Source organism: Lupinus angustifolius, unplaced genomic scaffold (genome assembly GCF_001865875.1).
Source record: "Lupinus angustifolius cultivar Tanjil unplaced genomic scaffold, LupAngTanjil_v1.0 Scaffold_462, whole genome shotgun sequence".
NCBI classification, from domain to species: Eukaryota; Viridiplantae; Streptophyta; class Magnoliopsida; order Fabales; family Fabaceae; genus Lupinus; species Lupinus angustifolius.
In genome coordinates, this window is record NW_017727850.1 from 87347 (window position 1) to 100606 (window position 13260).

At 31.8% G+C, this 13260-nt stretch overlaps 1 protein-coding gene, 1 non-coding gene and 1 pseudogene across 3 annotated transcripts; 1 reads left to right on the plus strand and 2 right to left on the minus strand.

The window, feature by feature from the left end:
* The first annotated feature begins 891 nt into the window (after window positions 1-891).
* LOC109341434 (peroxisome biogenesis protein 19-2-like) lies at window positions 892-6100 on the plus strand. Of its 2 annotated transcripts, none has more exons than XM_019579345.1 (5): window positions 892-1023; window positions 1101-1164; window positions 1893-2190; window positions 4339-4655; window positions 5867-6100. In XM_019579345.1, the coding sequence occupies exons 1-5, from the start codon at window positions 972-974 to the stop codon at window positions 5910-5912; spliced, it is 777 nt and encodes a 258-aa protein (XP_019434890.1). In that variant the 5' UTR covers window positions 892-971; the 3' UTR covers window positions 5913-6100. The 2 variants fall into 2 exon arrangements, with proteins under 2 accessions (XP_019434890.1, XP_019434891.1); XM_019579346.1 differs by having other exon boundaries at window positions 898-1023; window positions 1896-2190; window positions 5867-6095.
* A 679-nt stretch (window positions 6101-6779) lies between these two features.
* On the minus strand, window positions 6780-6852 carry TRNAA-UGC. The gene has a single exon. It is a non-coding gene; the product is annotated as a tRNA-Ala (tRNA).
* Window positions 6853-8736: 1884 nt separating this feature from the next.
* Window positions 8737-12386, minus strand: LOC109341435 (annotated as a pseudogene).
* Between the last annotated feature and the right edge of the window lie 874 nt (window positions 12387-13260).

The window sequence follows — 13260 nt, forward strand, 5'->3', positions numbered from 1 at the left end:
ATTAAGTAATATTATCAACTTTGTTAGTAATTGAAGTAAGTATGATTTTTTATATGAAGAAAGATAGTTATTAAAATGATAGAACAAATTGACCATACACTCACTCCTATCTGGATCAAACTATGGAAAGGATTTTACTTCATTAGTAATTAATTAGAATATAATGTTTATGTTGACCAAACAGTGTTAACAATAAGGGGAGAAAATAAGACCATATCCACTTTTGTCCAATTCCTAATATGAAGCTTGTTTTAAACTTGACTAGGTTAAGTATCCATCATTAGATAAATTATCAAGTCTACTACTATTTAATTAAGGTAATGGTGGAACAAAGTTAGACCCTCACATATTACACAAAATCAAATATCTAGATTGGATTCTTTAAATTAACACTTGTTAGGAAGAATATTTACAATATTTTGAATAAAATTAGTTTCTCATCTCAAAAAATGAAATACCCTAACAAAAAGATTTACATCGAGGACAAATAATTTTCAATAGCATTCATACTTCCTTAATATTAAACATTATTTTGGGTAATTTTTAAAATGAAAATCGCTTAGCTATTAAATTTAAAAAAAGTAACATATTAAAAAGAAACTTAAATGGATGAGACATGTTTACACAAAATTAGGTTTACTCTTACACCACTAATAACTTTTTATATAAAAAACAAATTTAAATCAACTAACTTTTGGATTGCAAGGTGTTATCTTATCTATTTAATTGCATAATATAACATAGGTCCTTAAAATATACAAAATTAAAAATATTTGATTATACTTATATTGAAATTTTCATAAATTTAAAATAAATAATTTAACCAATATATAATTATGAATATAATAGATGATTTATATTTTATAAAAAAAAATAAGAAACCTAAGAGTTGAGAAATGATAATAATTGAAAATCCATTTGGATTGTACCTCTATAGATAATATCTGATTTGCAGTAACAAGAACAAAACAATGGCTAACATCGACGACCACCCTTCTGATGACCTCGACCAACTCCTCGATAGTAATAACATCCTTCAAATTCAATTCTCTCTCTTTCTCTCTTCTTTATTATGTATCTCAAATAACTCACTCTTTCAGGTGCTTTGGATGATTTTCAAACCTTTAACCTTAACACCAACAACAACAACTCTTCCCTTCAAAGGTTTCTTCTTTTTCTCTTCCCTCCAATTCCTATATATATAAATAAACTAATAATTCACTCTTTTCATTATATACTTTGTTATTTGATAAAATTCATGTGAGTCCCATTAAGTGTGTTGATGGTCATATAAGCTAGGTATCAAGCTTAAGGTATGTTTTTTCAGGTTATATATTGTCAAAAGAGCTGTTGAAAAACCATAATCACTTTTTCTTTCAGCTCCTGCTTGTTTGGCAAAATGATTATGGTACACAATAGCTTTTTTACTCATATAAATTGCTGTTATTTTTAATCTCGGAAGTTGGATGTTTAGGTCATTTTAGAATCTGATATGATTCTAATACAAATGCACTTACTTGACAAAAATAAGTTAGTAGCCTTGTTTGATTACAGATTTTTTTACAAGAAGGAAGAACAATTAACTATGAGCTTTTACATCATTTTGATCAATTAATTTTATTGAACGCTTTCAATTCAATCAGATAGCTTATTAACCATAAACTTTCAGCTCTCTTCAGCTTTCAACTAGCTCTTCAGGCAGTTGTGTCGAAGAGAGACGTGTGTGTTTACTCTATAGTGACTCCAACATAAATTCTATGAATACTAATGCTTGTGAAAGAGTGTGTTGAAAAGAATGTGTTGAAAAGAATGTGTTGCTACTTGCTAGTATTATTTACATTTATTTTTTTTAAACTGAATAATATTGAGCTTTGTACATTATCATGTGTTAGAAGTGATGGGGAAGCAGCAGCTGGGAACATAAAGAAGGGTCCTCCTTCTTTGCCTTCAGGGGTTCAAGGATTAGGAATGGGGTTACCTGATTTGAGTGTTAAGAAGAAGGGGAAGCAAAAGGTAGTTTCCAAAGACACTCATGTGTCTGAGGCCCTGGACAAGCTTAGGGAGCAGACCACAGAGGCTGTTAAGGGCCTTGAATTCTTGTCAGGCCCAAAACCCGGCGGGGATGATTTGGGAAATGATGCGATGATGGAGGATTGGGTCAAGCAGTTTGAGGAACTTGCTGGCTCTCAGGTATGTGTTTTTTTTCTGCAAGTTCAAACTTCACATCATTGTTGGGTAAATGGATTGGTTGTTTTATATAAGAATGTATTCCTTTTGTTTGTACGGCTTTGTTTCATCAATGTAGCAGACCACGCCTAGTGGGAAAATGTTTGTTTTTATTGTCAATGATGTATTCTGTTTTGTCATGAACAGTTTGGGTATTTCTCTCATGGAATGCTTAAACTTTATTAGGGCATTACTTCACCACCAATCTTTTCTTTTTCTTGGGTATAATACTGAAGCTAATAGGCAAAAACCACTAAGAAGGATTTAACTTTAAATGAAATGGATTGTCTATATATGTGATATACATTACGATATTATAGTGTCGTTTGATCCAGGTAGCCAACCCACCGTCTGGGAAAAGGCTTGGTTGTTATCAAAAGTACCAGTCAAGTATTTCATTGGCTATTGGCTTTATTTAATGGAATTTTAAATATTTATTATGAAATCAGCATGTAACAAATGCTTGACTTCTCCTCTTGGTTCTGTACCAATTCCCATTTTATTATATTATGAAGTTGCAAAGTGATCACGAGCCATGGAATTTAAAGGCTAACAGTTTTGCTTCTTCTCAAAGGGATTCTGCAAATACACTTTTTGCTTTTGAATTTGGAAATGTGCAATAACGGAGGGTTTGAGACAAAACCATGGGAGGGGCTGTTTAGATTTGTATTTTATTTCTTGTTTTCAAACCATTATAAAGAAAATGGTCAAAGGAACTCGTCATTTTAATTTTATTTCTTGTTTTTAAACCTGTATGAAGAAAATCGTGAAAGGAACTCATAGTAATTAATCTGCCTGCTGCATTGGATGATCATAAGTAGACATGGTGCATCGTGCTGTGATAGACATTTGTGCTTAGGTATGGAGTGGCGAAGAAAGTGCTCACTGTGGAGATTGATGGCTCATATTTATACAAGGCCTTCATTCCTGTATTTTCATTATTTGTCATTAAAATTGAAAGTAGGGTTACTTATTTTCATGTGATGACAAAATCTGACTGCTGCTTTAAAAATCTATGTTGGCACATTTGTGATGATTTACTGCTTTTGGTATTTTCCGAGTTTGTATGTGTTAAGAATTCAGTTTATCCAAGACTGTAGTTTAAAATGCCTGGGAAAAACTTTTTTTATAATAAAAGAAATATTATTAGATGAGACAAGACAATAATTCAAGAAGAGGATAAGACACCCTCACACAAAACAAAAAAAAGAAACACCTAAAAACTAAGGGACAAAACAATGCAACCAAGCGTGTTAGTTCCTTTGCACATCTACCAAAGAATTACCCCTAGAAGATCCATATGCAAAACACAGAAGGAATTCCAAAACAGTTGCCGAAACCCAAATGAAATTGAGAGCCAAAGAGGAGCCATTGGAATACCTTAGATAAGCTTGGTTATCATGCCAAACATTTGCTTTAATGGAATGCCATGATCTTATTTTATATCATATATTTCATTTTTTGACTGAACAAAATATTGCATGTATTGTGAAATGGCCTAATTATTTATTGACCTGTCAATGTACTATTTTCACCTGGTATAAAATGCATTACATTTTGCACTCACCTGCAAATACCTTGGTCAGATTCATGCTTCAGAACTCGAACTGGTCAATAATTCATTAGTTAAATTTTATAGTTATGACATGTCTCAGCTTTCCAATAACTGATGCAGTTAGTTAATCAGAAATTGAAATTTAAAAATGATATATGATTTTCACTTTCCTTTATCTGTTGTTTTCACTTTTTTTTATGGTCCAATATGTTCATTATGTTAGTTAATTGATATGAAGTCAATGTCCTCACTGGATTTTACTCCTTTATTTGTTTACTCATTTTCTGTTTTGTTCCTAGCTCATTTATGAAATTAGGCTATAAAATTTCACCACGAAAAGTGATTAAGGCCATAAAGAATATTATAATTTGACTATCCACTGCCACTGTATTTCTTTGTGGAGGCACCATAATTTGAAGTTTTGCACTAGCATATTTTATTTTTCTGTCTCATATGCAACCCTTACTGTGCTTTTTGTAATTCTCCGCCATGAGAATTCTGTACCTGAACTTTCTTTACTGGAATTAGACTAATAAAAATGTTCTTAACTTTTTTAGGACATGGAATCCATTGTGGAGACCATGATGCAGCAACTTCTGTCCAAGGAGATTCTTCATGAACCAATGAAGGAAATAGGAGAAAGATATCCTCAGTGGTTGGAAGAGCATAAAGCTACCTTAAGCAAAGAAGATTATGAACGCTATTCACAGCAGCATGAACTGATAAAAAATCTTAATGAAGTTTATGAAAAAGAACCTGGAAACTTCAAAAAGATTGTTGAGCTCATGCATAAAATGCAAGAATGTGGACAACCGCCAAATGATATTGTGAAGGAGCTTGCTCCTGATTTTGATTTAGCCAGTCTTGGCCAGTTGTAAGTTCCTTTCCGGCCCTGAAATTGCAATCTTAAACATATTTTGGTCTTTATGTCACTAGGTACTTGTAGGCTGTAGCAATAGTGTCTGTTTATTTATGTCCAAAATAATACCTTCGTGCATGAATGTGCATTGGTTTATCATGGAATTTTAACTACTAAAAGAAATTGGGTGATGTTCAATATTTCAGTTCATGCTTCTGGTTGCTACTTAGTACTCACTCAAAGAAATTGGCAATTTATGATCATCTTAAAGCTTCTATTTTTAATTTGTTTGGTTGGGGTATATAGTGGGAAATCTGATTGTAATTGCAAGGAACTTCTTCTGGCTAAATTGCTAATAAATCATCATATAGAAGCAACAGTTTTATGTACAATCACTTGGTCCTAGTCTCTAAGATCTTAGTGGAGGGTAGAACCTCTGACCCTAACCTCTGACATCGAAAGGTCAAAGGTTCCAGGCCACCCTTTCCGCCCTCTCCTATTTGTCTGCTTGCATCTCCAATGTAATAATGTAATAAAAACAGGATTTTACTTGGTGGCAAGAATGGTTGTTAAACTCTAGAGATAACTCTTGAACTCTACACAAAAATGAGTTAACTCTCAATGTCAACTCTCTTTTTGTCAAACTCGTATGAATTCAAGTAAACTTTCCCAAAATCAATGAACTATTGATTCTACTTGCCACTAGCGAGTTTACAAACATACGGTTTTGTCTTTAAAACATAATTTTGGTCCATTGTTTGGGGTACTTCAGTTGAGTGGCATATGCTACCCAATACATATTGGGTTCATGAAGCTGATTTTAAGTTTCTATTATTAATTTGTTATGTTTTGTCTCACTGCAAAAAAATGAAATATGAAGCTAAGTGTAGTGTAACAGTTGGATCAATTAAATTAGTTATCTCACTTTCATTTCTTTCATTTTCTCTTATAAAGTTAAAATGATCAATATTAGTTTTTGTATATGCTACTTATCTATTTCTTCAATAATATTTTTTTGAAGTATGTTTACAACTCAAGTTTACTAGGGCTCTATGAGTTTTAGACTTTTACCTAAATTCTTGAATTTGATAGCCATGATGGGATACATTGTGATTTTATTCTGTTTGCTTTCTGGAAGCTTAGTCATTAAATTTATATACATCTTGTTATAATTGTCAAAGTGGATTCTTATATGTGCTTACTGATACCAACATTTTCTCTTGCAGATCTCCAGAAATGCTTGAGTCTCAGACAAATTGTTGTATAATGTGAAACTATTTCATCCCTCTGAGTTTGTAGTAGTTGCTGGTTAAGGATCTTAGTTACATTTATTTTTTACTTGCCAGAATAAAATGGTTTTATACACTATAGACTATATTTGTTCTTGTTATGAGGAAACCACATTTTATAGCACTTTTTATGGGTGTATATGATCTGAGGGCTCGTCTATTAATATTTTCTGAAAGCAGTGATAACAAAATCTGATTTCTGACACACACACACACATATATATATATATATCACCTCCTTTTATTTCTCTGTTTTTATAGCCTGCATATATTAATTGGTTAGAAATATACTAAATTATTAAATTTTTAACTTAAATATATATTTTTTCAATCAATCACAATTAGTAGGATATAGAGTGACACATTTTTTATTGTACAACAGATTTGCTCCAATTCATTGAATGCTTTGAAAACTTAGTTTTTCAAAATTTTCTTAGTTTTTTAAGCACCCAATTCACTTCTACTACACATATTAAGAATATTCATTACATATGCAAATTCACCACTAATTGCAATATATGTGGGATGAGTTGGGTAAGTAAGACTTGTCCATGACATGGCGTTAATTGTTTATCAAATTAATTTTTGGACCTAAACTTGTCTTCTTCTTTCAAAATGGACCAAGTTATGTCCACTCATACGTTTATGACATGTTTTCCTTCATGAAACTCGTGGGTGGTGGTCCTTATTTTCTGGTCTCAGTAAAAGAAGAGTTACAACACCTGAAACAATGAGGAGCAAGTGAATCACTCTCTATGCTTAGTTGCTTGATCTCATTATCCCTAATCTTAAGTCTGCATCATCCATGTCACTCAATGTTATGAGACCATAAATAAAACCTTTTACAAAATGGAGATGCAGGGGATCGAACCCTGTACCTCCCGCATGCAAAGCGGGCGCTCTACCATTTGAGCTACATCCCCATGTTGAAAATTATGAATGTTTATAAGTATACTAATATATTAAGACTATTTACTTAGTATAATTATATATAAATGAGAATAATCTTGCAAGAGATTAAATCTGAGGATTATCCTTGACCATAAAATTTGTTGGTATTTATCTCTACTATAGCTGCTCCATGCTAAAATAAGGCTACTAGTGTCACATGTACCTGCCGCAAATCTAATCAAAATAAAATAATATGAGGAAAGGGAAATTGGTAAATCAACATATAATGTTCCCACCTCAAACTGATAGATATTTCTGTGTCACTTGTAAAGTAATCAAGTATTATTTTATGATATATTATTTTTATAAAAGAATATCTTGTATTCATATTATTAAATTCTAATAAGAAACGAAGAAAACTAATTCAATCATTCTGTTTGTCAATATTGGCTATCCGGAAACTAATGTCTGTCTCGCTGGGCCTATAAAAAATATTTTCTCCATTTTAAAATAATCGTCTACTCACAGAATAAAAAATTGTCTTAAATATTTGTTCAATTTATAATTCAAGAGTATTAAATATATTTTTTAATAATATTCTTAGTTGGAGAGAGTGATAATGAGAAATAACAATAGAGTTTAGAGACTAAAAAATAAAATCATAATAATTTCTAAATTTTAATATAATTAGTTTTTTTGTGTTTGTTCTTTTTCCAAAGTTATTTTGAAATGCATGAGTGCTTGACAGCCCTTTTTAAAATCACAATTAAGAATTACAGTGACTAATATTATTTTGTAGAAAGATTAGAACAAGATTCTTCTAATTTAATTTATTAACTCTTATCGGTTTATTTTTGTGAATTATTGTTGTCTTATATTTTAATTTTATAATTGATATATTATATATTCAATAGAATCTCAACCTCAGGATGAGAAAGCAAAAGTTTCTTAATCAATGAAAGCTTAGACAGAAGCCTAATATGGTTAGTTTCTGGATAGCCAATTATATAGATAGTGATCTCTGACCGGGTTTTCACACGGTTCATGTGGTGAACAGTAACTTTGTTTGAAGCCACTGGAATGTTCTTGATCCCAAAGGGAGATCTTGAGGCCAAGAGTATAAGGCAAGGTGTTAGTCTAATAATGTAAGGTTTTATTAGATCTCTAAAATGACCAAAAGTTATATGACTGGAAGCGTATCCTGTTGCGAGAAGCAATCACACTCTTCGAAAGATATTAATTCCTTACCCAAAAGAGTTAGTACAAAAAGACTCATAATCCTCACCTTCCTTGAGAACGGAGTGTAGTTACAGGCACACAACGTATACTTTTTAAGGACCAAGTATATCACTACAACTAATGATGGTGCTACAGCTGTACTAAAACGAAAATGGAACTGGCTAAGATGTAATTCATCATGGTACATAGTCATGAACTAACAGACTATGATGTTCAGACATAAAAATACTGTGACATTGTTCTTATGAAACACTAAGTGATGTATTTATACATTTCAAATTTCTATGTTGCAGTTTCTGCACCTGTAATCTTTAAGTGCAGGGTCCTAATATGATGATTGTTTAAGTTTAATGCAAGATATATGATCAATTTACAACATGCAGAGAACAATGAGATTTTACAAAATTACAACCACTTTAGTGGTTATTATTTTTACTTTTAATTAAAAGATATTAATTCCACAAACACATGCAAAATGTGTTACATAATTACAGTAAGTCCTTACCATAACTCAAAAAGGTTCAAACTGGGAGGTCATAAAGTGACCACCAGACAATGATAATTTTGCTTAATTTCTTTGCAATGTTCATGAATTGATAAGAACAACATAAATTGCACATAATTATATAAGGCCAATAGCGTTGTTGATCCAATAAGACTAAATAGAAGAATGATTCACATAGGATGGGAGAGTAAACCTTAATGGCTTAAAGGTTTTCAACAACAAGACAGAGAGAGGTGAGGTAAGAAAGCCAAATTCTGGCATTAACAAGCACATTGATCCAAGTTCTGGAATTAACCAGCACATGGGAAATTATAAACTACGAGTAGCATGTTAAAATACATTGTAAAAGATAAATATCAATATATCCATCAAAAGTTAACCATACATTTAAATAAAAAAGGCAAGCAGCAAATTAAAAAGTTTCTTCGACTCCAAACGACCGGGGATTCCGATACAAGCAAGGACTTACTTCATGTATCTTTGCAGGAATTTCCTATGGAAATCATTCCTGATGGTGTCATTGATGAATCGCTTAGCTACCTTGTTTTCACCACGTGCTTGGTTCTTAAACACCACATCATCATCCCACCTAAGCCAACCAAATGCATGCAAAATCATAAAAACTAGATCTCAACAATAAACATCAAAAGGGTTAACATTAAAAAAATCATTTTGGGTTTGCTTAAAGTGTGATAAAACTCTTGATTCAAACCTTCTTTTCACATTGAAAGATGTTGGATTATTTAGCAAAGGGTTTCCTTTTAGAAGCTCTGCCTCCTTTACTTTAAGCTCTTCCTCTTGTTCTTGCCGATCCTACATATTTTTGTAGGAGACATAATAAGATCGACTTACATGTATTTAAAACTTACAATTAACATGATCAGAACCAGTTGGCAAACAAGCTATATAAGTTGCTAAAGATGTTACATGCGCAATAACCTACTCAGGCTCCCCAATTATCTAATCATCTATTGTATTCATCGATATCCAAATTATTTACATAAGTCCGCCCCTCCCCGAACCCCCCTCCTTCTGAACAAAGTGAAGTGACAACAATAAGCAAAACTAGAAAGAAATAGTAATGAGCAGTTCAAGATCCCCATCTAGAAAGCTTAAATGGCATGTCTTGAAAAATATGTTGATAAATTTACCTTGCGTAACTTTTCCTCTGCTCTTTCCTTCTTAATTTGTTCAAGCTCAGCCAGCAAAGCTTCAGTGTCATCCTCATCATCGTCATCATCATCACTGACATAAAGTAAATGACACTTTAATTAATACCATTAACAAGTGAAGGACTTCTCTGACTCCAGGGTGGATGTAAGAAATTTGACTTCAAATACCAAGAAAAAGAGGATCCTAAATGCACTCAAATGCATAAGAGGATATGGCATGATGTGAAGCCAATTGTCTGTACCCAAAATATCAGCCTCAAATTCCGATTCAACGAGAGTTTAAATAAGGTGCACAGCAATGTTAAGGTTGAAAAACACAACCAATCTTAAAAAACAGCTTAACATGAGTAATCCAAGTTTACGTGGAATTTTGGACTTGCTTAAGACTCAAATTAAACTAAAAAACTACGTATATTCATAGTGTCATCTAGCATAACTTCAAAATACACATGCTTATGGTTATAACTAAGTTTTTCTGTGATAAATATGTCAAGTGCCAGCATGTCATTACAAACAAGTATCACAAGATCAAATATGCTGTGAACAAAATAGTATATATGTTGGTACACATATGCTAATGTAAAATATCTATGTATTTTAAATTATATGAATAAAAATAGCAATCCTTAATAGTTAGGCAAATGCTAAATGGTACATATGGATACATAATAAATTGACATATACATATGGCTGAGCTACTGAGTTATTATAAGTTTTTACACTGTTGCATTTGTTTTCAAACTTGTGCAGCCTATGTCTCAAAATAGGGTTCAATTTAATTCATTTGCATGTAAAAAGATTGAAAATAGACTAAATAAACATTTGATTTCCAGATTACTAACCTCTCAGCATCACTTTTGACTTCAATATCAGAATCATCTGCATCAACATTACGTGGAACAATGCGGTCTTCAAAATCCCTTCTTGGTCCTGTGAAATAAAGCCATTAAATTAGAGGACTCAATAAAAATTACCATATGGCCTTCTTTAACTATATTTTTTCACCTCGATTTTAGGTGGGAAGACCATAGCTAGGTACTTTGCCAGTAAATACAGTAGTAAACTGTAAACAAAATACCTTCCATTAAAAGATGGCTTCCCTTTCCATAATCCCTGTCATCTGTCAGAACATCGTAAAGTTACATAGTGCAATAAAAATGAGAGCTTACCTTACAGGTATGATCAATGACGCAACTCAAGTGACACAAGAATAAATTTAGGAAAACATAGCACATTGATATTTTTACCACTATAGGATTTATTTTTCGATGAGAAATGCCTCCGCTCACGATCTTCCAGTTCATCACGTAGGTTCCTTCTCTTTAATTCCTCGTTTGTGTCCTGCCCTTCTTTCCTGGCAAGGTAGAAATACATTTGTTATAGGGGGGAATACATCACTTGCATCAGAAAACACATTCCAATATGACAACGTTCAATAATGCCCTCACATACAGAACAATCTTTTATCTTGAGCATTTCACTTTAACTGTTTAACAAGAGAAAAGTGAGAGGGAAAATAGGAAAATTAAAACATTTTAAGCTAATATCTGGAATTCTAGATGTAAGGTTAATTTAAATAAGGGTTATGAATAAACACCATATAAAGATACCAAACAATGAACTTTAATTATATACAATCTGTTGTCTTTTCCCATAGAGGGGAAAAAGAACAACGATAAAACTTTGGATCCAATCACTAAGCATAAATTTATTTTAAAAAAATGATTTTTTTTATATTACAGTAACTCCATGAATCAATTGAGATGCCTATCCTATATGACAATATATCACCCATCAATAGCAATAGTTCTGAAAACAACTAATAAACTATATTTAAAATGGAGAGTTTTACATAGAAATCTAAGCAACACTCTTTACTTACACTATGCTTCACTTCAAACAATTCACAAAAGCACAATTTTATAGTGAGGTGTGAGGAAGAGGAACACTAACACGGCTTTTGACACATGAACAGAACAAAATAGAACAGAATAAATATCCTGTTCTATTCTCTTCGCTCTAACCTTTTTTGTGGAACCAAAATGTCCCACTTTTTAACCTAATTTCATGTTTAATTTAATTCATAAAATGCACCAAACATAAAATAGTAACCCTATGTTATGTTGTGTTCATCCTAACACATCTAGGAAAAGCTACTTTATCATTACTATTTCTCATCACCAAAGTGATAAACTAAGTCAGGATTTGATATTGTAAATATGAAAACTGTGATTTTACAAAAAAAACATAGGCAATTGAAGTTGAATATGTAATTTGAAAAAGGAAACCCTAGAGTCAATTTTATAAAAGATACATGATTTGAGGGAATATGGTACCTAGGTTTGAGGGTGGTGTGAGAAGCGATGTCTCTGGAAGAATATTTTTGAGAAGGACCGAAAATTCGAGCACCACCTTGTTCGTTGCCACCTTTAGCCGGTGCCCATGTTGGTCGTGCTGCGGTTGTCATCGTTCGATTTTACGGTGGTTGGTTTTCACAGAGATCAAGGTTGTTGTTGTTGTTGATACTTCTTGTGGAACCACGAGGAACAAACCGAGAGAGAGAGAGAGAGAGAGAGAGAGAGAGAGAGAGAAATTGAGAGAAAAGGTTATTATGAACCGCGCACGGGAAGAAAGAGGAAGAGATTGGCTGAGGAGCTCAATATTTATTTGCTTATTATTTCTCAAAACCGTCATGGGCTTTTGCTTTTAAAAATTTATATTTTTGTATATTCCACCTGTCGGACTGATCCATTTATTTAGGGATATTTTCTCATTAATTATCATTTAATTAAATTGAATTTTTAATTTTTTGATTTATCTTAAAATCTAGTGAAATCTTATGTTATTAGATTAACATCTTGTTAATAAAAACTATATATATAGAGAGTTGTTTTCTTATCACAAATCATTTCATTTCTCATTACTAAATGTCTTCAAATCTATGAGTAAAATCTAAAATAAATTGAAAATACAACAATTGAATATGATTAGATTATATTGAATTATTTTTTTTAAAATTAGTGAGTTAGGTTTGGTTTTTGGTTTTAATTCTAAAAATTAGACTGATTCAGAAATTAATGTGAATTATTTAATATAGCTAATATGTCTAAATGTCTCACCAGATTCATTCTTCTACTTAACCCTAATTTCTAAATCATTTGGCAGTGGCCATATGGAGGTGAATTAGAAACACATTTCTAGACTTGTATTTTAATGCTTAATATGTTCACCTATTACTAAACATATTAACTATTAAAAGAGATGTATTTGGAAGCTTGTTTCCAGATGAATAATTAGCATATTAATACAATAACCATATGTCTGAAAATATATTTTTAGATGAACAAATGAATTTGGAAACACATTTTCATATGATTGACTAACGTATTAACACGATAATATTTGTCCAAAATCACAGTTTCGGATAAAAAAGTATACATAAATATGTCTCGAATAAAAAATTAGTGGATTCTAAAAATTAGTATTTTTTATACAAACTTACCAAAAGAAAATAAAAAACAACA

Bases quoted from the DNA above. Each gene is read 5' to 3' on its own strand.
- LOC109341434 (XM_019579345.1), top strand. From the start codon at position 972: ATGGCTAACATCGACGACCACCCTTCTGATGACCTCGACCAACTCCTC. The intron at 1,024-1,100 runs GTAATAACATCC...TCACTCTTTCAG, and splicing joins CCTCGACCAACTCCTCGATA to GTGCTTTGGATGATTTTCAA. The intron at 4,656-5,866 runs GTAAGTTCCTTT...TTTCTCTTGCAG, and splicing joins TTAGCCAGTCTTGGCCAGTT to ATCTCCAGAAATGCTTGAGT.